We start from the raw sequence: 27,057 nt of genomic DNA, 5'->3' as shown, positions 1-27,057 counted from the left end.
CCTTATGTCCAATGGACAAATTGAAACTTCTTATAGCCAGCTTAAAAGTTCAATAATGGCTTATAATAACCTAAAATGAGCGAAATTCTGCCAATAGTTTTGTTGGGTTTAAGATCTACCATTAAAAATAATCTAAAAGCTACACGTGTCCAACTTATTTACGGTACTACACTTAGATTACCCTCAGATATGCTAAATGCTACTAACTCCGTGCATCCTTTTTAACCCTGTGTTTCAGCTTCGATCAGTCAGGCATTCACTTATACTAACATACTCAGCCATCAGCCATCAGTTTATGTACAGCATATTCAGCTATCAATTTATGTACACCCAACTTTCCAAACCTGTTCTTATGTATTTCTAAATACCTATTCTGTTAAGCCCTCACTAACTCCACCTTACACCGGACCTCACGTCGTTATTAAACGAACGGGCAATAATTTTATTATTGAGGTCAATAACAAAAATAATACAGTTTCAATCGATCGATTGAAACTAGAGTATATGTTGTCGGATGTATGTGTCGTATATATGATGTCGAATGTAATTATTATACACCTGCAATTCCTCATAGTCCATATATTCCATACTAAATCTGTGAAGACTGAAACATTGCTTGAAAAGTAACAACTACTCGCAGTGGACGTCATGTTCATTATCCCAAAACTTTAATCAGTGTTGATATATCTGAATATTTTTCTCTTATTTATCTGTAATAAAAGTTTAGCATATGAACATGATTAATTTTTTGACATATATTTCAAAATTGCTTAAAATTTTTATTTTTCTGACTTTCCCTTATTTTTATTTCATTATAACATGCATTAGTATCGTTAAATATTTCATTTAGCATTTAATGTAATATTATTACTTGTTTGTATACCTTTTATTTTGTTTTATAAGTACACAGCGAAAAAAAAAAAAATCTCCCGTTCTACTGGGCTGATTGATGAAATTCAAATTGCGTTTTCCATGTCTCGAAAGAGCGATTTAGGATATATATTAGATTTACTATATAGCTGCGTTCTAACATAGGTATTTTGACACAAAATCGGACTTTTTCTGAAATAACATACCAATTTTTTTTCATATTTCGATTCTACGACTCATATTATACCTACAGTTATTAAATTTTTCAATTTTTGGCGAGAAATTTAAAAATTTATCTCGGCCAAATTTTTTGAAGTTTTCGCCAAGAATATTTCACTTGGCGAACTTCTTAATTTATAGCAACCTATTTTCCCTTCCTTTTTCTTCATTGTCCACGAGCGGGAAAAAGTCGTCATTCATACTTTAAAATAATTTAACAAAGTGAGTAAACCACATTTTCGTTATTATCGCTTATAATAAATACGCAAAATTTCAAAACGCGCCAAAATGTAAATTCACGTATATCTTAGGAAATTTTGAATAAAAAACTCTAAATTTTTGCAGGTAGGCTTAGAATACATCTACTTTAAGGTGATGGCAAAACTTTTATAGGTTATAATTCAAAATATGTTTTGAAAAATTTATAAACATTATTTAAAAATACAAATTTAAAAAATAAATCATAAAAATAGACCAGTTTTATTTGGAATGAACTTAATTTCGAAATATGAAAGGAAGAATCGAATAAGTTTAATAAAAAAAGAGATATTAATAAATATATATCAAATTCAATTAACAGGGAAGAGCTAAAAATTTGAGGAATAATATTTTAAAAACTACTCGTGTGATTTTTTCAAAACTCGGGAGTTCGGCAAAATTCGAAGAATCGAAATATGGACAAATATTGGCATGTCATTTCAGTCCGATTTTGCGTCAAAATACCTATATTAGAACAATGCTATATATATAAATCTAATACATATCCCAAGTGGTGTTTTCGAGACATGAAAAACGCAAGTTAAATTTCGTCGATCCAGTAGAACGGGAGATATAGAACTGTTCCTCCCCTTTTTTTGCGCAGTGTACCTTTTAACGTATTGGAATGTGTGTATCTATTATTGGAATTCCATGTAATCAACCTCTTCTTTTGTTTCGTGACTATGTCACTGGGGACTATGCTTTGTGGTTATCTCATGTTCAGCTGAGTGAGCTCCCAGTTGACATTACATTGTTTCGCAAGTGTTGCGTACGCCACCAGCTGACAACACATTGTCTTTACCATCAGGTCTGTAAAATTTGAATATTGAGTAGCAGCTTCCGTATTTTTATGAATAAACTGTGCTAATAAAATTTATTTTTTTAGCAACTGGGAATCATATCTTGTAAGAACCAACACCGAGTCACGTCTAAAACTCTTACAGTACCATATGAAAAAATCAAAACTCTATAATTTCTACTCATAGAAAAAAATTATATGCGAGGAAAGAGCTGAGACATAGATCATTGGTATACTGAATAAACATTTTTGAAATGACTTGAAATCAAAGAAGTCGTAATCTACCAATTATCTGGGCAAATACTTCCACTGAATTTGCGCACACTTTAGAGAGACTGGAAAAGACAAGAACAAATTTAGTAACTGTGCGTATTTTTATGAATAAACTGTGATAATAAAATTTAAAGTGTACGGTACAACTTGTTCTCCGTAATAATTGCAATTAAATCTTGGCATGATTTAAAAAAAAATAGATTTGTTATTTATTTCTTTTATTATCTATGACAAGGTTACCTTTTCTTCTTTATACATCATTCAATGTTTACACATTTTTGTAGATTATCCATTTGTCTTGTAATCCGTTTGTCCATTTTCTAGCAAAGAGATGTAAGATAGCGAACCAAACTTCCGGTCCCTTGTAGTTCGCTATATCAGACTTCGATTGTAACTGGCATTGTATAACTAATTAATATGCTGATTTCCAACTTAAAGTAGAGTAACGCGGTTAGGAAAAGAAACAAATAAAATATCAAAAAAGAATACACAGACACTCTATAGGATTTGTTCGAATTTTATTGGCTTTTAAACATTGCATTTTTTATAGTAATACCAAAAGGTTTGACAATAACACCCTGTGTTTTGAAAACATACGTAAGTTTCCTTTCTAACAGAGTTGAAGATATTGCTATCAGTGTACCTTCAGTACGAACTTTGTACAATGCTATCAGGATAAGGTAAACCAGAAGAATGAAAAAGATAAAAGCAGAAAATTGTAAATTAAAAGTAAACCTTACTTTTTGTTCACAAATATTATTTGGAGATTTTATGAGAAAATTACCGAACATCTGTTAGACAAGCTGTTAAACAGAATACTGGGATATTTTAAATGTTATGTAACGTTGATTTCTAAATTTTTTATTTATTTGTTTAATGACTGGGTTAGGAGATTTTGAACGTCTGCACATTTATTTGTTCGTTTAATTTTTATCTTGTCATGTATCCCTATTTTTTACGGTAAATATCTGTCCAAACATGAGCAAATTTAAATTAGAAATTAACTAAACATTAGGAGAGAAGAAACGCGATTATGGTTTACTTTTTGGTTATATTATATTTAAAATGTTCGCTATCACCTGTCGTTCTTATGGCTGACGTATGACCCATTGAAAGATTCATCTTCTGTGAAAAGTCATTTCCCGAATTTTCATAATAATTGAAGATAAGCCTAGAATATAATTATATTATAATCTAAATCTCAAAGTATGTTTTCACTAATTTTAACGTTGCTAAAATAATTCATATTCAAAATGTTCTGAGTTCAATAAAACTTGTTCTCCGTCTTAGAAGAACGTAGAGTAAAAGGTAAATACTTTTACACACTGACGGGATGTGATACATACGCCAACAATGCTTCTGTATACTGACCGAATGTGACATGTATGTGAGGAAATGATTTTACGTATTGATGAAATGTAATATATACAGAAAAGAATGTTTTTACATACTGACAGAATGTTATACAAGCGTAAAATGCTTTTATGTATTGATGAATTGTGTTGTACGCAAAAGCAGTATGTAAAAGTGTCTTTAAAGAAATGGAATAGACGGGAATTTTGAATTATTGTTTTAAAGGTTATAAGGTATTTCTCCCATTTTCCTAGCGTGCTTTCGTGGTGTAGTTCTGCACGCTGGGCCGGTATTCCAGAGGTCCGCGGTTCGATTGCCGGCGAAGGCGGTTGCTAATTTTTCACCTCTCCGGCCTCGAAATAACCTAATGTCTCTACAAGGTTTTTAGCTGCATAAATATTCATTAAATAGTCAACTGCGCAGACAACTCGTCTTTTTAACGACTTCATTAAAAGACTGACATAAGCATGGATTTATATAACACTCATAAAATTATTTCCGGCAAATCAATACAATCTTTTCAGAAGAGATCAAAATTCAGCAGTAATTTTAAGAGAAATAGAGAAAATATTTGTTTTACGAAGTATAGAGACCATATAGAGAAACTGAAATTCTAGCCATTGGGCTAAAACTGCAGATTTTCTATCTGGTTCAATATTCTGCCAAGTAAATAAAATATCCTTCCGCTAATTTTCAAAATTACGCAATTATTTCTGGTTTACCTTATGCTCACCATTTTGTTTACATCTTTTCTTACTACAAACAAGATATTTACATTTTCCGTAAAGATGAAAGATCTTCAGATAAAAGAAAGCAGCAGTGATTTATTACCTTGAAGTACATGTGCTACTATGTTCTTATTGCTTATCCTTAACCGTAATGGAAAAGGTTGCTTATCGTTCCCTGATTTTTCACATTTACGGACATGCTCTTTGAAAACTTATTCCTGTACAAATAATGCTTGATCAACTTGAAAAAGCCAAACTAAACAACCGCTTCTTCCCAACGCATTGCAATATTTTACAACATCTATGTTTAACAATCTAAATAAAAATAAAATACTTTATACCAATCATTAAATTTACAGAATATGATAAACCAGAATGTCATAAAATTTCATTGACACTGATGGAAAACATTTTAACAGCTACATGAAGATTTAGCTTTCATTTTCCAATTATTTAATAAGTTTCAAATATTCATTCAATAGTTTGTTTAAAATAACGCAAAATCCTGATTACCTGAAGTAATATAATTATAGTTTTGCCTTGAGTAATACAGCAATGTATTTAATACAAGGCTCAGACGATCAGGATTCTGAGTTACTAGCAAATGATGCCAGCTTTACTAAAAGATTTTCCCAAATTGTTGCAGTGGGATTTTCATTCATTCGTAAAGCATTATTCTAATTTAAAATTATCACGACTGTATTAAATTCTCCTTAAATACAACTAAATTTTTAAATACACATGCAAAAAGAATTCAGATCTGAAAGGAAAGAATAAAATTTTACAAAACCTCAGATATTATGCATGCTATGAGATTTCACGCATAGTATATAAGATTATACTTTACGATTATGTTTTAAACACTGTACTGATTCGAGAAATAAATTTCATATATATATATTAACAATAGCCGAAAGCGACAACAAAATATCAATCTCATTTTTTCTATGTACAGAACTTACAAAAGAGAAAATAAATTGAATGGAATGAATGTTTGATTTACATTGAAAGTTCAATAGGAAATGTAAACATACGAACATGCAATAATATATGCAAGAATTGGGAAAAAAGCGGCCATATTTATCCTGGTGGTTGCCATATCACAAATTCTGAGTATTTACAACTTTGGTCAGAATTCCCAGAGTAACAGTTCTGTTTGAAATATGAACCAAATACCTACTTTAATTGACTTGAAATTTTATATTGTCTCCTATCTTAATCAAGAATTAAGAAAATTTGGAAGCTATGATATTGCTGTCAACACAAATGCGATTTTTGTGCTGTATTTATATTTTTGTTCACATTTTTTACGATACTATTCATTCTTTTTAATATACACAGTTCGTCTACAGAGTTTAAAGAGTTCAGTTCGTCCAGAGAGTTTAAAGAATGTATTCATAGAAAAACTTCAAATAAATGCATAAAAATAAAAATGCAGTTTCTGTAACAGCTGAGTACATAATACATGATGATAGAAATATAGTTTAATATAGGCAATATTGCTGCACATACTTCAGTTAATATAAATTAATATTATTTTTTCAACATGTTTTGCATCTTACAGAGTACAGGCGTTTTTTATAACTTTTAGCGAGGTAAATAGCAGTTTTCTAATTGGAATTTTCTTTGCAGACGATACATTTGAAAATCGAAATTCTGCATACTCTTGTAAAAGGTAACATGTTATCAAAATCGTAACACGAAGACCTACTTTATTTGATCCATTTTATGAACTATAGCCATGTCTCTATGAGAATTATTCAAGAGATATTTAGTGGTGAAATATTTCTGACACATCCTGCAGTTTACTGTTAAATATGCATGACTATAGCTTAATGGTTAAAATGCATGACCTTTTGAATAGTTTCAATAAATTCTTATGTTTTATACAAGTAAAGGGATTTACAGTTTCTGTTATTTAGATAAATATATTTTCATTAATATACAAAAAGCTTTTTCTTATTTTAGAGATTACGTTTCAAATATCAGCCTCTATACTTACAATAACTTCAGTAAGTCTCTTTTCAGAATTTCATACAGAACTGTTACTTTCTCTCTGTACCGTAACTATTTACAATATAACTTCTTTCATTTATCTTCAGACGAACACAGGATGAATCAGTGATAAAGTAATGCGAATTTATTTTTGAACAACACATAATTCAATGATAAAAAATACTAAAAGAAACTAATAAAAACATTTAAAGATCCATCTCACCAGCGAACTGATAATACAATCAAACTGAATGAAGAGGAAACTGAAAAAATTAAGTAGCAGTGCGAATGAAAATAAAGTGACATTTGTTGCATTTCTCAAAACGTACACTGAGTTGTTAATTTTTCAAATTGTTTTTACAATTATGAAACTGAAAACGTGCTGTACATATAAGACCAATGTACTGTTGCAATGAATGAGCGTTGTAATATCTTGGAAAAAATGAACCATTCTATGAATTTTATTCCAAATAATGACCTGTAAGTTTTGCATTCAATGTTTTTGGATTTAAAACTAAGCTATAACTGTTGTTTTACTTTCATTTCAAATGAAAAGATGCAACGCATTTCGAAAGAAACGATTACAAATTAATTTATAAATAAATTCTTCATGAACGTAAAAGTTTAAAATTACATTTCGGTATTAATTTACTTAGCCGTATTTAGTATAATTAATTTACTTAGCAGAAAAACAATAAAAAAGGTGAACTTACAAATGAAAATAACTTTATTTATTAAATTCATTCGTAAATAATCTTGAAATTTAAATGAAAATAGCACCATTGATACTGTCACATCAAAAACATTTATAGTATTTTCAGAGAACATTTTACCTTTTAAAAAACTTATAACTGAATATAAAATATACATATACATAAAATTATCTTGCAAAATAAATTTTGGAGGATATTGAATTAATTAATAATATTAAGAAGAAAGTCTTTGGAATAGAAAACAATGTTTTTAATCTTTGCATACTTTACTCCAAAATTGAAAGCAATGAAGTACATAATCATTTACTGCACACTAAAATTCATAATTAATCGCTTAATATAATATGTAGAATTAACTGGCAAGATCGTTAACTGTTTAATAAATATAGCGCACAGTATCATATCAAAATGTTTAAGTGACTCGACTATTTTAAATAGTCGGACTATTTTAAATAGTCGGAATGAGATAATAATATTCAAAGTTTCCTCCTCTTTCACAACATTGCAAATCCAAACATTTATATAATATTTGTTATAAATTATGGACTGAAATATAAATACTCTAAACAAATAAAAACATTAATAAAACCATGGCAGTGAAGTTTGAAAATAAGAACATCGATAAAAGTTTAAACAAATATATGAGATTTTGTTTCAGATTAAGAAAATAAATTTTGTACTGAAAGCTTTTATTACTTTACTTTTATTTCTAAATTGAATTCTTTATTTGTCATATTAAATACAGGATTTATTTAGAAATATTGATTAAAAATTTCATTTCACTTTATTAAGAGTGTATCACAAATTTTATGCAGAGACTTCATTTTATGAATTGCAGAGAAACAATGGCACATTTTACTCACTAAATAATAATAATATTCATCCACAAAGTAGTTGCTTTAACGCATTTAAGAATTAAAATTATATCTATGTTCTAACGTAAAAAGATTTTAAATTAAGAGTAGCATGATCTACACTTAGATGATGATATTGTTTAATGTTTCATTAATTCTACAGAATATTAACAGATTTTCTTTAATAGTTATGCAAAATATACTTCTACCCATGCATTTCATAGAAAGCAGTATTGTTAATTTATTTATTCTCTATCCAAAAGAACTAATTCAAAATAACAATGACGATACTTTCTAAAGTTATCTAAGAATATTCATAAAAATTATTTTCTAATCAAGAGAAAAGTCTCCGGATAAAAATGATTTAAAGCCTGTTTTTAAGTTTTCGTGGGTTGAGAATGATGCAAAATAAAACAAACCTCTGAATGACGAACACTCACATATTTCACTTAAAATAATATATTTCTTTTAAAATTGTCAAAGTAAACAAAACTTTGAACCCTCTGTAAATAAATAACACGAAAGCTAAGAGAACGTCAATTTTTCTATGAATTATGAATTCAATAAATAAGAGATTTTTTCTGTACACAATACACAAAGACACAGATACGAAGAAGATAAGAATAACGGTAACAAACAAGAGCAGCACTCATTATCACTTCGTGAGTATTAGCTGGAAAAAGTCCCGCTTTCCCTACATAAATAAGTTAGTTGATTTTGCTATCACGTCAGATCAGTTTGCCATCACACATTCACCGTTGGGTCTGGGAATATGCATGGACACAGTAGAATGACAATCAGGGGACGGCGGGGCACTGCCCTCCTCACCGTTCACCATGATTTCTGACATGTCCTCGCTACCACTGCCGTCTAAATTACTGTAATCTTCAGATGACATGTAATCATAAACCTTATCCAGATCCATGCCTTCCAGAGGCACAGCATTCGGCCTGCAGGATGTTGTCTTCCAGTGCGTTCTCAGGCCAGACGCACTGATATATTTCTTCTTGCACGTCTGGCATGTATATGGTCTTTCATTGGTGTGTAAACGCTTGTGGAGTTTCAAATGCACAAACTGAGTGAACTTAGCCGGGCAAAGATCACAAGCATATGGTTTCTGGCCACTGTGTAATCGCAGATGTGTCTTTAGATTGCTTGTGCTACTGAAGCGTTTCTTGCACACTTCGCACTGATGGGGCTTTTCTCCAGTGTGTACCAAGTGATGTTTCTGAAGATGAGCAAGCTGCGTGAAACTCTTTGTGCACACCGAACACTTAAAAGGACGCTCACCGGAGTGGGTTCTGAGGTGTACTTTTAAGTTAGACAATTGTCCAAAGGTCTTCATGCAGATATTGCATTCGTAGTGCATTTTACCATCTTTTTTCTTCAATGGATAAGGAAGAGATCGATAACCGCGTGCACTGGAATGTGAACCAGACGAACCTGTAGGGCTGGTGCTGGTGCGGTCTCCCATCTGGTGATGGTATCCGTGACCATTCAACAGAAGAGTCCCTGTTTGTGGGGGTGATTGCGATGGATTCTGCAAATGATTATGGTTGGGGGATGTAATTCCATTTGTGTACGGAGATTTTGGCTTCAAGGGCACTCGCGACAGAAACTGTGTCTGAGGATGATGATGGTTTTGAGCATATTCTGCCGCTTTGGACCCGAAACCGTTAACTTGACCTTCTGATGATAAGGAATAAGCGTACATATTAAAATGCGCTGGTGAGAACATAGGTGGCATGCTGTAAACATAGCTTGCAGAAGATGCTGCTAATGGATATGGAGGGCTGTGCCTATTCAAGGCGGCTGAAGTTTTGTCTGTGGAATCAGGACTTCTCATTTCTGGACTTGATCCTCCATATTGCAGAGTTTGTCCTTTCTTTTGCGGATAAACGGGGAGAGGCAGTTCTGTTCTGGGTGGAGACTGATGAGTGCTACTGATTTGCTGATCCGATCTAGGTGAAGTATCATTAGATACAATTACTCGAACTGGTTCTGTTATAGGAGGAGGACGTGAATACGACAGGTGAGGTACACTGTCCAGAGGAGGTGACCGACACAATTCACCTCGCTGTCGAAGAAGCAAATTCTCCAGTATTCTCGGCGAAGGTGTTCCGTCCTGAGGGCTTAAATTTGGTGGAGAAATCCTTCCACTGTTAGGAATTAGTGATCTCAAAGCCTTTGCGGAACTACTTTCATAAGCTACGAATGCAGAATTTCCTCTTTTAGACAATCCATCATGCAGTCGAGAATTTGGGGATGCTTCCGTTGTTTCGTTAGAGTTTGGTCTTTGCACCTCTACAGTTGTAACACTCTGTTCTTGAGATGATAAAGTAGGGGTCACAATGACAGGTCTTTGAGGCGTCGTTAACTCTTTTTCATTCAGCGTTGAAGAAGAATATTGGGCTGTAGCGTTATCTCCATCCACTTCATCTTTCTTTTCTGTTTTGCTTCTGTAATGTAAAGCCTTAAACATTTTGAATTTGGCGTCGCGAAACTTTTTATAATCTTCATCAGCAACATCTTCACCATGACCTTCATTTGATTCTCTGGTTTTAGCCTCAGTACGTGATTCAAGGGCGTTAGAAGCTTTCTCCTTAGTGCTGAAGTCTAAAGCACAGTCTTCATCTGAGATGTCACCCTCTGGGGGCGTCAACGGATCATCGTGACTACCATGACTATGGTATCCTTCATCGCTGCGAGCGCAGCTGTCCTTCTCGCCTGCTTCTGTATTCGGAGGATGACCTTCTGAAGGCGGGTGGGGCAGATCAGGCGCTGAATTTTGCGGATAAGTATCATCTTCTTCTGTTACACGGCTCTCACTGCATGGCAAAGCTGATGCCGAGGATCCCAGATCCATGTGTTGTCCTAAAAGAAAAGTAAATAAAAGAGGAAAAGAATTAGCATTTCACATTTCATATCTATCATCAGTTCCGTAATTATTTAAATGCCTATGCCATTTAACTATTACAGATGGAAACAGCGGGAATTTTGGGGGAAGGGGTATTCGATATTAAAAATTTCGAATCTTTCTTTTTTCCTTATTATTCGTATCTTCCGAAATCGAACCCAAAACTTTAGCACATCAGAGATCATAATTGATAAAAATAGAAATATACTGGACTAGGGGTTGAAATAACAGTTTTTCTTATATAAAAAATTTCATTGAAGTTCTGTAAGATTTTTATATTGTTCCAAAAATTTTCAGTGCTTAGTGACTTTATGAATTCTTAAAATAAACAAGTTTTTGGTTTTTCTTGATTTTTTAAAGAAGAATTAGCATTCCATATGTAGTATTTATCTATATTATTTCTTGAAATAAGCTCTTGTCTCTACACTTGCTTTGAGTTTTAAAAAGTCTTTGGAAACGTTCAAGAGACTTGAACTGCTATTCAAATATTTTTCACCGAATTATGCTGAGAAAAATAAAACTCAAGATTAAAACTTAATTATATGTTTCACTAACTGAATTTTATCTGTACCTTCTTAACAGTACGTTTAAAAACTGGCTTGGCAAAAACGTTTTTCGTTAAACGCTGATTTTAAATTTTGCGCTACTTTAAGATATTAAATAACTAAAATTTTACGTTAAGTGTTTTCCTTTTTATTCTTCTTCTTACTATCATATGAATGATCTAAGAGTTTCTAAGCACTTTCTTCAGGATTCGTATTCGAGAAAATTCAAGATTCATATCATTTCAAATAGTTATTGTTCATTATAATTTTTAACACAATCTAACTGAACTCGTCTAAATTACATCGATTTTGCTAATTGTTAGTTTAGAATTGGTATATAAAATTAAAATGAAACTTTATTAGCTTGGTAACATTTCGATTATTCTTGTTCTTTAAAGCTATGCAAATCTACAACTACTGGATATTTTTGGGAAAACTCAAACATAACTAGAAATCCTGCTGTACCTAACTGATATTTTGAATCAATCTAATATTGTCATTCTTTTGAATTTCCACGATAGATCAAGATGAATTCCAGATTTTGCGTTAAAATTATTTAACTTTTAAAAGGGAAATAATCTATTTTGAGCAATTTCATTCCATTGGTAATTTCTAATTAAAGAAAATAAATAAGTACCTTCTTTATAAAAAATAACTTTCAATAATTAACAAATATTAAATGTATTTTAAAACATGTTACAAGTTTTTCAAAGGCTGTGAAAACAAGATACTGATTGAAGATATTGAGAATACGCTCCCAAAACGATAAAGCATTGTAATTTGCAAATTAAGTTCTTAGAAGACATTTAAATGCCAGATAAAACTTGTATATGGCTGTAAATAAATACAATGAATCTGCTAATAATAACTTCTTACTTGACATAATTTTTCATAAGAATTAAGGATATATTTTTGATCTAATAAAGCATACAAATAGTAGAATTTCGAGAAAAAAGTTCTCTGAACTTCTTAGTTTATTAGTACATAACGAACAAGGACAGAACGTTATAAAGATCATAACTTTAACTAAAGTTTCTGATGTGATTAGAAACATTTCTTTTAAACTCGGCCTTTTGGTATGGCCTTGAATAAGACTGTTTAAAATTCGGCCCTTAAAAACATCAAAAGATAAATTGTTACACAAAATGCCATATTTCCTCCTTGTTTTCTAACGGATTTTATCGTCCGAAAATCGAGAGGGTAATATAATGGGATTAAATCAGTTTCCGAAGAACGCGGTTACAGTAAGAACCTAACAAATGAAAAGTACTCATGGATAAACTACAGGTAGTTATCACAATATAATTTCTTTAAAAGAAACCTGCATTCGAATAACAATGCATAGTAATATTAACATTACGATATCGGAAGGACATTGAGTCGATATCTGACGGCAATTGAACCATCCACCTGCGCCACTTGTTCGGCTCACTTCCTTTGTAAAGCCTCAAGCCACCTCACATGAATGGGTCTTGACCAAAGTTTCAAGAGGGACATTGGAGGAACGAACGGGAAAGGGGAGGGGCGAACAAAAGACCCAGGTTTCGAAAGATCGAACATACCACCAGTAGGTAAGGCTACAGTAAACTGGAATGTAAATAATAGAAGTAAGGGGAAATTATATGTTTGGCAAGTCTTTTAAGTGTGAGAGCAGCCGCCACATGAGGATAGTTTAAAGAAGAATGTGCTAAAATATGTTTCAAATAATAAATGTAAACGAAATTAAAATGGATGAGATGGTAATAAAAAATGCAAATTTAATACACTGAATAAAAATAAAAATAATCAAGGGAATACAATTTACCAATAAACTAGAGCTCAAAGGGAAAAACAATGAAAAACAGAGGAAGGGGCAATTATTCGAATAATTTTAATATTTTCAGAATCTAGCGCTAAAAAATTAAGGGGAAATACAGTACTTGAGGCAAGCTTAAGTGATTTAAGATACTGATCCGCAATGAAAATGCTTAAGAGAATTTCCGAATTTCACTGCAGTTTCTTCAGAAAAAATTATTTGGGAAACCAAAGTTCCATTCATTGATATTTAAGAATATATATGTTTATTTTAGAGCACTGTTGTTAAGAATTTCTTAACAATAAAATAAGGAACTTACTGATTCTCAGTAGCATAAGTTCCCCAGTGAGAGGATACCCAAGTCTTTGGGCAAATTCCTTGCAGTACCACACAGTCAGTTCCTCATTAGGAAGCACAGGCCGGCAGGTGTAGAAGTAGATCTGCTGTTTGATCTGGCAAGCCACCAAGGTCTGTCCCTCTGTCGAATAAGCAGGATTCACGTACCTCATCCAGTTGGACTTTTTAACATCCAGGCAATCGATGTAATAGAAATCGTCTGGACTGCTGTAGACCTGGACCGACAAAAAGCAAAAAAAATTCTTCTGCAGTGTGCGAAGTTTAGAGACCCCCATGAAAATCAAGTGTAACCCAATGATTTACAGATAAACCTTATCAAAATCCAAATTTACAATCTGTGTATTACATAAATTGCATTTTCTCGGCATTTTAGTTAATTTTCTGATCTTCATATAATATAATACCCGATAAGCATAATATACTTTTGGGAACATAAAGAGTAGGCTTTCAAAACATAACATACTAATATGCATTCAAACATGAGTCCAGTGCTAAAAATGCATTCAAAAACCATTTTATAGTACAGTGAAATCTCGGTTCACGAACTGAAGTCATTCCTGAAAGGCAGTTCGTCAGCTAAAAGGTTCGTAGAGCGAAACATTTTTCCCACGGGCGTTAATGTATAATGGGTTAATTCGTTAGTGGATCAGATAAGATTGCTAATTTAAATCTTATAACACTAGATGATATTGCTTAAACGCGAAATTCCCTTTCATAAATCCATCAAGTAAGTGCCTTTACGACACATTTTCTTTTAGCTTTTCTTTGACTCAAAGAGCCACTCGACTTTGCTTGAGACTCAGGACCTCCATTTCGATCAAAATATGTCCACTGTAATTTATTTTTGCCTCCGTTTTTAAATGTTTCTAAAGCGAGAAACAATATTGTCACTGAAAATACTTATGCTATAGTTTGCTACTATTTTATCAAGATGATAACGTTAAGGGAAAACTTTTTGTATTTTGTCCCTGTTTTCTCAAATTTCTCAATTCAGAGAATTAAAATACTTTTTCTTTTATAAATATTTCATTCCCAACTGCCGTTTGTGCTGCTTATGAAGTTCGTTTTCTTTCCTACTGAGCTCACGTTTTTTATGTCCTTTAGTAAGTTCGCCAAGTTTTCATTTTAACTTTCTAGCCTACGGTTTTGTCTAGAAACACGTTATCATTGATAAGAAAAGTTATTAGTACTGCTCAAGGGCTTATAAGACATTCTGGGCATAATTTTCTCCAAGCCGAATTCATGATTCTGCAAGTCACTTTCTACCAGGCTTTGTTAATGAGAATAAGGCAATGGAAAATATTAAAATATTTTCCCGAAATTCTTGAGTCTTAATAATGAGGCATTAGTTACATCAAAACACCTTTAAAAATCGTATGTTCCCGACTCGAGTATTCGTAAATTGAGACATCATTCGTCTTCCGAGGCATTTTTTGTTGAGATAATTTGTTCACGAACCGAAATGTTCATGAAGTAAGGAGTTCGTGATCCGAGATTCCACTATATTACAGAATTTAATGAAATTTAAGTATTACATATTAAGAAAAAATACATTTCATTGCACAGTAGCGGAGAGACAATGGCAATCATTATTGCTTAACAAATACAGTTTTGAAGAGATACGTTAGTAGCAAAATAACGTAATGAAAAGGAAATTTATAAAGCAGAAAATAAAGGATTTATTTAGTCAAAAATTAAGAAAATTTATGCGTTATTGAGACCACAAAAACTCTAATGTTAACGAAAAGGTACTCTTTTGCAAAACATTTGAATACATAACACATTTTAACTTAAAGAATTGAATTTAAACTGTACACTATCATCCATAAATTTGGAAGCATTCGACAATCTTTTTAAATAAATGGTTTATAATATTATTGACTAAACGTTTTAAGTTAAAATAATCGTGGATAATATAATGAAAACTCTTCATTATGGTAACTGATGTACCATTAAATAAATCGAAAAATATATATCTTTATGCAACTGCATGAACTACTGGTAGGGAAGGTGTCTAACAGAAAGCATTGAAAAACTGGGATCAGGCACAAGGCTTTCCCAGAAACAACGCTCAAATTTATTTTCATTTTCTCATATTTGAAAAGTGTGAATTTTTCTAAATTCCTGTTAAGAATTGATATTCAGGATCGAACAGTGATTCCACAAAATACTGATTTGCAAAACAACTGCTTTGAAACACTTAGGTGAGCACTTTTCACCTGAGGCAGTACTATTTTACTTAAGTGAATAATATAAAATCTTAACGTGATTTACTAAACCTGAACAGAAAAGAGGTTATTACCGCCAAATTAAACTTCGAATAACTTCAAATTCTGAAGATGAATAATTAATAATCACACTTGAACAATGTTGTTTCAAAATGGCGTTTAAAATTTCTTCAAAATTCAGGATTGTGAGAAATTTTTATATGCCCATAATGACAAAAATTCCACCTAACAGAATTGAAAAAACATTTTACTAAAAAATGAATCAAACTCCGAACTTTTCAAAAATGAGAAGGAAACGTTTATCCTCCTGGATGAACCCGATTTCTGCTTTCAGGCATAGACACGAAAACATTTGATTATTTAAGTGTCAAAATATATTCGAAAGTATATAAAAAGAAAATAATATTGCAAAGACATTAGGTGATTTCAAAGCCAGGAATCATGTAAAATGAGCAGTGCTCTCGCCGGGACTCAAACCTTGGACCTCCCGAATACGTGCCGAATATGCTGACCATTACACCACGAAAGCATGCTAAGAAGGCGGGAGGAATACCTTATACTCCCCCTTTTAAAGGGCGACTGGGGATTAGGGGACCCAATCGCCAAATCTTGGTGGTGGAGAATCACGAGTTTCTTTTTAGTTCGGGAGCCACTGTAGAGACATTAGATGGTTTCGAAAGCAGGAGTCAGGAAAAATGAGCAATGCCTTTGCGGGACTCGAACCTCGCATCTCTGGAATATGCGTCGAGTGTGCTGACCATTACACCACGAAGGCATACTAAAAAGGCGGAGAAATAAATCAAAAATTCAACATAATATCATCTCCAACAACAAGCCACATCTGTAGAGGGCCTGACTTGTTTTTCTCGAAGGAAATGATTCATGATGTTCTTCTAAGTTATACAGAAATTATCGTTTGGAAACGAAATCCGAAAAGAGCTTAAAATAATGCAGTAATCCTATAAACAACCCGTACTGTTAAGTTTCTATTGCATAAACTTGATCTAAAATTTCGAAACCTTAAATTTTTAAACAGGTTGAACTTTGAAAGCATAATGAAACGTTTTGCTTAATGATGTCAACAAATTGCAAAGGAATGTGTTAAGAAAATACCTGTTAGAATGCCTCGAATGAGCGAATATGCGATAAAAGGCAGATGCGAATACTTTAAAGAAAAAGATACATATATTTTCTCATTTAAAGTAATAAGTCGAAATAGCTTCAGTTTCATTGATAAAATACTTTTTGTTACATTATAATAACGTTTGTAGATAATTTGTTAGATTTAAAACTAAAAGGGAGGTCTTTCTATACATAAAATACCTTTTGTTACATTGTATAAATGTTTGTAGATAATTTGTTGGATTTAAAACTAAAACGGAGTTCTTTCTATACATATAAATGATACTGCATGTAAGTTTTGTTACTGACGTTTAGTTCCACGGTAAACTTAAATGTCTTCTTCTTAAAAATTAAAAATTACTTTAATTAAACTAATAGAACCTATTAATTGACCGTTTCCTAGAAGTATATTAGACTAATTTGACAACAATTTTACAATAAGCAAGAAAGAAAGTAAACGAAAATGCAGATTTCATCATAAATTTGTCAAAAATAACTTCGGTAGATGAATTTATGAGCTGAGAAAAATATTTTTCTGGCTTTAATTAGCAATAAATTACAAAGCAATTGATAAATTGAATTAATTAGTAAAAAGTTTACTTAAACCAAAAAATATCAATAAATCAGTAATTAGTTAGCAATGAAATAACTATAAACACATATATCCGTAGAAAAGAAAACAGCGTAATTTTGGCAGTCGTGTTAAAAATGTAATATAAGGAAATTTATCAGAATTTGAAAAGTTTTCATAATAAACTTTCTTATGAGATGCGAAATGCTTCAGAGATTGTTATTAAATAAGAATGAAATAGTGTAGAATAAATAACATAAATATATAGCATTCAGTTATACCACGAGAAATTCACTATTTCGAAAGACATGTATATGTTTTTTAGATGCCAAAAATTAATACCTTTAATATGACAAAATTAGAAATGTGCAACTCTTTATTTCAGAATAAAGTAAAATAATTAATATTTATGAATATTTTTGCAACTCTAAAATTAGAAATGCATAGCAAAGGAATCTAACAAAATATCCTTACCCTCCAGAAAAATTTTCTGTTCGCTTCTGGTGGCACCTCGTCCTGTCTGTACACGTGACCAACAAGGGGCCCAAATCGAGTGCCCCTTGGTATGTAGTCGGTGCTCCAAATTCCCTGCACCTGTAAAGAAAATTGTTTCCTTAAATACCATGTTTTAAAATGAAAGCTAGCATTAATTCTATCCTAAAATACGAAAACAACCTAAATCTTTATGTTGAAATTTCAATTAAAATTGTGCCCGTATACTGTATAATACAACTGCCAGTTGTAATTATATTTACTCGACGTATGGATAAGTCGTTTCAGATATTAAACCTGAAGAAAATTAAATTTTAAGCCTCAGTGACAAATCATTGATACGTTGTCCCATCCTATAAATAATGCAGTTCTCCCTACTTGTCTTATTTTTCAAAATTAAGATAGTAGAGTCATTAGATTATATCGATGCATGAACATGAAGAAAGTGCAAAGCACTCGCTAGGATTCGAACTCCGGCCTTCTCGTACACTCATCCCGCGTGTTTCCAGGTACACCACGAAGGCAGGAGGATAAGAGGGAGAAAATACCTTGTGAGACAAACAAAGACAAAAACAAAACAACACACTCTTCTTCATCGTCTACTAGATCGTCAATATTTACGATGGGAGTTTGTTCCGCCAATGTTCATAGGATGTTCTTGTTGAGTTCTGTAGATGTTCTAGGAAGAGGTTTGTGTTCTAGGCTGTAGCTTCTGGCTCGGATTTCTGAAGGCACCATTGACGCTGGCTTACGTTTATTATAATATAATTCCCTATATACTGCATTAATATCCTATTAATAATTCTTTAGCTGAACTTTAAAGGAAAATATGCGGAATATGCTCTTTTATAATGTCTATTTAACTATGAAAAATAACTGTTAAAACGGAGCTACCCTCTTCAAAACTTGCGGTAAGAGTAAGAACAAGGTAAAATTACTAACTGCTTTTATAGCAAGCTGATGTAGGTAGTTTATTCCGTTCCCTTTCGAATTTATTCCAGTTGAAAAAAAAACGAGTTATATTTCACGGAAAACATAACTATTCCTCCTTAAATGGACATTTAAATAAAATTTTTTTTTTTACTTTTACTACAAATGAAATGCATAAAATTTTACTTAGAATCACGATCAGAAAAAAAAATGCACATAAAAGCTTTTGTTAAAATTGGAAAAGATAATTTAGCTGGCAACGTTTTTAGCCCAGTTCTGAGAAAAAATACATTTTTCTTATGAGAAGCGATAGCTGAAATTGTATACTTCGTTGTTTTCATAACACTTTAGGCTAGTAATAAGTAATATTTGCTCTTAAAACTTAATTGATTAAACTGGGAGCTTTGATTCAAAATTATAAAATAATAAAAATTAATTTCATTTATATTTTAAATGCGAATATACAGACCGTACTGACACTGAATGTAAATACGAAATGTAATATGTCATATAAAGATATTTCTTCTCCCTTCAGTGAAGATTTTATGATTTTGCTACTTCTAAAAATATAAAATTCTTCTTAAAACCGCGATCAGAAAGCGGAAGTACACATGAAATCTTTTAAATAAAACTGGAAGAGACAGTTTAGTTCGCCTGGTTTTAATCCGTAATGAAAACAAAAACTGCACCATCTTTTTAGTATACTTCTGAGAAAAACGAAAACCTTTTTTTTTACCAAAAACAAAAGGTAAAGTTATAAAGCACATCATTTTCATAGCACTTCAGATTAGTAAGATTTGCTTTTAAAACCATATTAAATTCCAATTTTTAATTAAAATTTCAATGAAAAATTTAGGTTATTTTCGTATTTTAAATGAGAACATATGACTGTACATGCTCCGTGGATATCACTAAATGTAAACATGAAATATATCACTTAGTTTATCTTTAATTACAAAATACGTCAAATTGACAAACCTATGATGCACTTTTAATTCGTTTACGTCAACGTAATGAATAGCTTTCGCAGGCAAAATCCATCCTTTCAGCACTGCCTCAAGATTAAATATTTTGCAGAAATAAACAGGTCACAGATTTTTAGAAAGAAAATAAATGCTATAATCCACGTGCCTTGTTTCTAAACACGAATGTGGGTACCAAAAGGGAAAACTAAATTTACAGATATGAAGCCGACATTGATAACTACCACTAGCAAAGGAATACCCGCCTTTGTAAGTTGTTATCACAGCTCGTTGGCAGTTGCTGATTCAGAGCCTTCTTTTCAAGGTTGCGCGTGGCTAGGTTGAAAAAGCAGAAAAATAACGGTATTCCAATCAAATATGTTTATCTTCGTGATGTTATCGGAAATTACGTTGAACGTTTCTGAGTTTATTCCATCATTGTGTACCTGACTCCAGTTCCACACTTGTGAGGAAACTGATCAGCAAGGAAGTGAATTTAATTTCCCAACTGAAATATTACAAATTATATCCTTTATTGACTAAATTTAAAAAGCAAAAATACATACAGACCGATATGTAAAAACAAATATCAAACTGCAGTTTTTTTCAGTGGGTTTTTCGAACAGAATTGAGATAATATTACATTTAAAATTAGAAAAAAAGGAAATTTTTTATAAAATGAGCTTTTGTTTAGAATTCATAAAATAATCAGAGAACTAAAGAAAACAAGAGATTAAATAATTATCTTTGAAAAATTCATCAAGCATTTTATATCCCCAATAATAAAAGCCTCACGCCCTTAAAAATTCATCAAGTCAGTGCTTATTCTTTACAAACAATGACAATGAAATTAGATAATTTGATTTCTTTATTAGCTGAAACAAATCAGAAACTACTGTAAAATCTCATATAAACTTTATTTAAAAAAGATTTTTTCCCTCGCTCTATGTGATCATACAAACAGTAAAATTCTGACATTTTGTTTGTTCATCGAACGAAGATATGTGCGAAAAATCATTGTAATGTTAAATTAAATACCCAATTTTGAAACATTCACATTTCATTCTCATCCACAAATAATGCGTGTGAAAAACATGAACTCAACATCTTATCAGGAAACAGGTTAAAAGTCGACGACAAACTTTCTATTAAAGCACTAAAAACTATGACTGAACCGAATAAAAGCTTATAGAACGAACAGTATCCTCGTTGGAATTCGAACCCCTAGACCTCCTGATGGCCGACGTGCTTCAGAATACATCTCGAAAGCATGCGGTAAGGAAGGAGAATATTCCTTAATTTCTCTCCTACTTAAAGGACTATTAGAGAGGAGGGGATACTAGCTCAAAATCCAGGTGGTGATGAATTATCTCCCACCAACTTTTAGTTCGGGTACTAACTTTAGAGACATTTGGTTTTATAGACATTTGGATGTACTTCCAATAACACGACGGAGGAACACTCTACGGAAAGAAAATTTTCCTTTCATAATCAATCCCTAATCAACAAATCCTGTCTTAAAGAATTTGATTTATTTACTGTCGAATAAAAGAAAAGTTACCATAACAAGCCAGCAATAAATTTGTCAATGATAAATATGACGTATCTTCAGCTCGACAAACCATTTATTCTCGACACAGATGCGAGCAATGAGAGGGTCGGTGCTGTTTTGTTCCAAGAAGTAAACGGTGAAGAATGTGTCGTAGCATAATGCAGCAAGTTTCTAACTAAACCGGAGAGGAATTACTGTGTCACCAGGAAAGAGTTTCTCACCATAGTTGAAAGCCGTAGAACGTTTCCAGCATTATCTCTTTGGCAAAAAATTTCTGCTCCACACAGAACATACATCATCTGGTTGACATCGTTGACTATCGAATTTCAAAATAATACATCTTAAAATTTTAAGGATCATGAAGGTCAAATAGCCAGGTGGATACAGAGACTTCGTCATCGGAAGAGATCACCACATGGAGACGCCCTGTCTAGAAACCTTGCTCAGAAAGGTGTCTATATTGTTCCAGGGTCAAAGCGAAATAAGAGTTATTTAATCTGGTTTTACGTCAAGTTATGAATTCAACATCGTGTGACCCAGATACATGGAGGGACGAAGTCAGGAAAGACCAGTTGGAAGACTGCGACATTCCAAGATTCCGAATCCTAGATGTTTTTAAAGAATTACATAGCCGTGCTGCAAGAGATCACTTCAGAAAAATGAAGAATTTGCATAGAGTTTGAGAGCGCTTCTACTGGAGTAATACAAGAGCTGACGTGCAAAAGTGGTGCCAATCTTGCAATACTTGTGTGGGTCCGAAAGGACGGAAGAAATGCAGTCGAGGAAAGCTTATAAGGTATTTCTTCAGCCTTCTTAGCTTGCCTTCGTGGTGTAATGGTCTCGGCGCGTATTCCAAAACTCCGTGGTTCGAGTCCCAGAGAGGGCACTGCTAATTTTTCATATCTCCTGCTTCTAAATAACCTAATGACTCTACAGTGGCGCCCGAATAAAAAAGGTGGTAGATGATCGTTCTGCACCACCAGAATTTGGCGATTGGATCCCCTAATCTTCAGTTGCCTTTTAAAAGGGGGAATATATAAGGTATTTCTCCCACTTTTTTAGCATGCCTTCTTTGTGCAATCTAAGAGCCCCTTTTGAAAACATCGCCTTTGATATTCTGGGCCTCTGCCATGAGCTGCCATATAGCAACAAATACATCCTCGCTGTCAATGATTGCTTCATCACACAGTAGCAGAGCTAAAGATACAGCATTGGATTTCCAGGTTCAGAGTGCAACTTCAGTTACATTATGATCAAGGAAGAAATTTTACCTCGGCTGTAATTAAAGAACTCTACAAACTATTCAGCATCGATAAAATCCAGATGACATCTTTACATCTCCAGTCAGACGGCATGGTAGATAGGTTTAATCGAACCCTTCTTAATAACCTCTCGCTGGTAGTTTCCAGAAACCATCAGGACTGTGTCAAGAAGTTATCTCTGTTTTTACTGGCCTATCGTAGTGCTACCCATGAGACAACCGGCTAATCCCCATCCCAGATATTCTTCGGTCGTGACCTTCGTCTGGCTTGTGATCTTTTGATTGGTCGCTCTTCGAATGCACCTTCATCGCCTGAGGAATACATTCAGGATCTCCAGGCAAGTGATGCACAATTTTCCACGAGAACGAGTTAGGTGAAGAAAGGTGACAGTGTGTGGTTATGTAATCTGATTCGACGGAAAAGAATTTCTCCTAAACTACAGTCACCATAGGACGGTCGTTACACAATCCTAAACAGGCTGAAAGATGCAGTTCGGATCCGTAAATTATCGAATACTAAGTCTAAAGATATTCGTGACGACAGGTTAACTACGCTCGTTGGCACAGTACGTAGTCTATACCGTATATATAATGTAAATAGTATACTAAGACACTGGTCATATTTTTATATAAATTTGTAAATCTATGCATTTATTTGTTGGTTGACAAGTATTTCTAACTAAAAGATTTCTAACTCTGGATGCTATCGTCAGCATTCAACATGATCCAATGATTTTAAGTAATGAAATTTTTTGCAGTGACCTTATAGACACGTTGCAAAGCACTTAATACACTTTTGTTTTTAATCTTGTTCAAACAGTAATATATGTTTTTAGAAGTTTAATATTTTTCTGTTTGTACCATTTTTTTTATAAAGTTCAGAAACAACCTGAGCTTTTAAAATCGATAAAATGTTTGAGTTTTAATTTCATTGAAAAATAAAAATTTAGTTATCTGAGTTAGTAGAAATACATACTATTTGTAATTAAAAGAGAAACACGCCAAGGTAAAATTTAAAACTAGACAATAAAAAAGGGGAAAAATGGCTTTGCATAGAATTTGAATAAAATTCCATGCAGGTAAAATCCCTTTTCTTCAGGAGCAGTACGTATGTCTGATCGCTTTCGAAATCGACAGGAGTTTATTCAATTCAATATTTCGATTTTAATTCGAAATTTTTATCAGTAAATGTTAGCTATGTATCAAGGTTTTTCAAATACTCATTTATTCAGTCATTTATTTGTTGTTTCAGTAAAACCATTCAAGCAATGCATATCTAGGAACACAAGGTTTTGCGTTAGGAAATCCTGGGGCCAAATTAATAATCTCATTTCTTAATTACAGCTAAATAGATGGAGCTAAATGTTATGTTTATTGAAAGAAAGAATTATGCAGTAATATATATATTCCACAAAATAAGCCATAACTATTTGTGAAATTTATATAGAAGGAACTCTTTAACTATTTATGAAATGCATGAAGAAAGAATTCATCTATAAATGCATTCATTCTTGATGCTGAAATGTAAGAAAAAGATGACGTTAAAATTAATTCTTTATCTGTAATATTAGAAAATTAGATCTTTGATTTGAATATTAGATTCTTTGACAAGCATATGTTTGAGGTTTGATTTTATATGGATTAAGATCACATGATACAATTGGTTTGGTTTTTATACACAAGGCAGTATAAACATTTTCGTATAATATTAAAATAGCATTTTTAGAATAGCATCTTTTCATTCGAAGCATCTGAGGTTCATCAAAGCTTTATTTATGTAATATGTAAATTTAAAAAAATGTATTCTATTAACATGAAAAAGTGAAATCAATTTTAGGAGAAATGAAATAAAATTAAAATAAATAAGTAAACATACCATAACGTAATTATGTTAATTTATGTTTATAATACAGTATGACAATTGCCTTCAACCGTTCAAAGTAAAGCAATTGGAGTAAGTATAATAAAATAATAGCAGCTTGGAAACAGAATGACTTTTAACAATACCTCGAAATAAATTATTTCCCGGCGTTATACAGAAAACACAATTTTCATAAATAAAAACTGTCATCAAGGTGAAAAATGTCACTTATTTAACACAAAAGGATATATCTCTTTGTTGAGGGAATTCCTGTTTCGATTTGGGAGTACGCAATATATGTAACTATGTTTTTTTTTTGACTGATATTACACTGCAATATTCCGGCACAAAATATCCCTTATTGTTATTAATCAAACAAATTAAATAATAACTCTTCAAATAATTCTTTACAGAGAAAAAAAACTAATAATTTATATTTATGATTTCTAAAAAATCTTTTTCTCTCTAAACGTCTCTCTGACATTATAATGTTCATTGTTTTACACATTTACTAATGAGATCGACACATACAGTCTCAGACTGCGTGTAAATAAACTCCGGAACTTTTAATACATGTTATATAAATATTTGGTGTAAAATAATTCAGTGTTAACTAGTTATCTTGAAATTTGTAGTCAGTTCAATGATTGGTTATTTCTAATCATTCTGTCTATCAATGCAGAGACGAAAAATGAAACTTAAATGAACTGTAATCTCGCATAGACTCGTTTTAAAATTCTGTCAGAAATTCCTAGTCGGAGGAACTTATCCTCTGTCACGCTCATTGCAACTGCTAATATACTGCAGAATTATTATATACTTTCCTTAGGTAATGTATATAATATGGAGATGCATTTCGTACTTCGCCTGTTTACCATTTCGCATTCTATAGAATGCCTAGGCAGTGCGTGAAATGTTTAACCGTTTTGTACATTGCCAGGCAGTTTTTGGCATTCTATAAAATGTTTAGGTATTCGTTAGAATGCCGGATTTCACACTTCGGCCGTAACACATACATTTTATAAATGCTGATGATAAATATAATTATATTAAAATTATTAACGGTTTTAAACAAGATCAAAAATACTTTTTCTATTTATTGAAATTACTTAGGTTTACGCAAGCAATCTTTTTTAAAAAAATTTTACTAATCTAAGATTTTTACTTTTTAAATTGAAAAGAAAACTATCAGTCTCAGATTTTTTTCCTAGTCAGCAGAGACTTCGCAAGCAGTTTTTTCTCACGTAAAAATATCTCTTGAGTGATACGTAAAGCATGACATTTCAAGTGCGCTGTGGAAAAATGCCCACGATAGAAAACTGTTATCATCGAAAGCGAAGGCCAAGGACAACTTTTACTTTTGGTGAAGCAAATATCTGATTTTATCTCATAATTTATCAAAGCAAAATGCTAAAATAGCTTCCACGTGGCTAAAAGGGCAGCTTTATTTCAGCCAGAAAATACAGCGCTAATATAATATTACTGAGTGCAAACATATGCTGCTTTTTTCCTGCGTGTGCATGTGTGTGACAACTATTGTGAATGCGAGCTATATACGCGTAATCCATTATTTCAAAAGCTTCGCTGTGACTACTATAACCAAAGGCCAGAAATCTGAAACACGATTTCATGTATATATCGTCTAAAACCATCGCAACGATACTATTTTAAATGGAATGCCAGGAAATGGCTCAGTCAACATTTTGGTACTGAGGATTATAGCGGTAACGAAACGCGGAAAACTCCGAAGTACACATGTAACTATAAATATTTGTACTTTTAAAACAACTGTATACATCTGCCGTGCAATAAATAATACATCTCAAAACACCTGAACATGTATATTTTGTGTTTATTTAACAACTCTGTAACGATTTATTAAATTATGAAAGGCGACTTTAAACTAAAAGTGTAAAACATTAGAAAAATTCCATATGTATAAAGGAATTCGATGTCTAGTTTTATACGGGTTTTCAGCTAATCAAGGCAGCTTTAGTCAAATTTACTTCAGTTAATACAAGTTACATATTCTGAGTATACATGAACCTAAAATATGTAACCTAAATACGTACATATTGTCACTGTTATTTCATTGTCATTGTTATTTTAGAAGAAGCAACCCTACTATCAGAAAATGATTTCCCAAAACAACAAAAAGATTCAGTGCATATATATATATAACCTGTTAAATAAGGAACATGCACAAATACAAATTTCTGTAGTTAACATAGATAATCAAAACCTCTAGCCTAAAAAAAGTCGACATTTTCAAAACAATTAATTAGTAGTTACTAAAATATTTACATACAACTATTAACTATATATACTAATATTAGTTTTAGACGAATGTAGAAATACAAACTCCTTGAGCACTAGAACTCCAGTCTAACCGCCTGGTAGTT

At 32.2% G+C, this 27,057-nt stretch overlaps 1 protein-coding gene across 3 annotated transcripts in view; it reads right to left on the bottom strand.

Annotated features, from left to right (window-relative positions):
• Positions 1-2,920: 2,920 nt before the first annotated feature.
• Positions 2,921-27,057, bottom strand: part of LOC118193741 (uncharacterized) — a 127,060-nt gene continuing 102,923 nt past the window's right edge. For 2 of the 3 annotated variants that reach the window (XM_035364869.2, XM_035364871.2), the window contains 3 exons: positions 18,072-18,191; positions 13,639-13,891; positions 2,921-10,936 (listed from right to left, as the gene is read on the bottom strand). In XM_035364869.2, coding sequence (XP_035220760.1) covers positions 8,796-10,936; positions 13,639-13,891; positions 18,072-18,191 — 2,514 coding nt within the window. In that variant the 3' untranslated portion in view covers positions 2,921-8,795. Of the gene's footprint in view, positions 10,937-13,638; positions 13,892-18,071; positions 18,192-19,997; positions 20,122-27,057 lie in introns of those variants that run through there. The other variant, XM_085820627.1, reaches the window with a different exon arrangement.

The sequence above is a fragment of the Stegodyphus dumicola genome, chromosome 7 (genome assembly GCF_044657685.1).
Source record: "Stegodyphus dumicola isolate Sdum_Otavi_A_Nest chromosome 7, ASM4465768v1".
In the NCBI taxonomy this organism is placed as follows: Eukaryota; Metazoa; Arthropoda; class Arachnida; order Araneae; family Eresidae; genus Stegodyphus; species Stegodyphus dumicola.
Note: the sequence above shows the minus strand (reverse complement) of the source record. Positions and strands in the feature narration are given on the sequence as shown.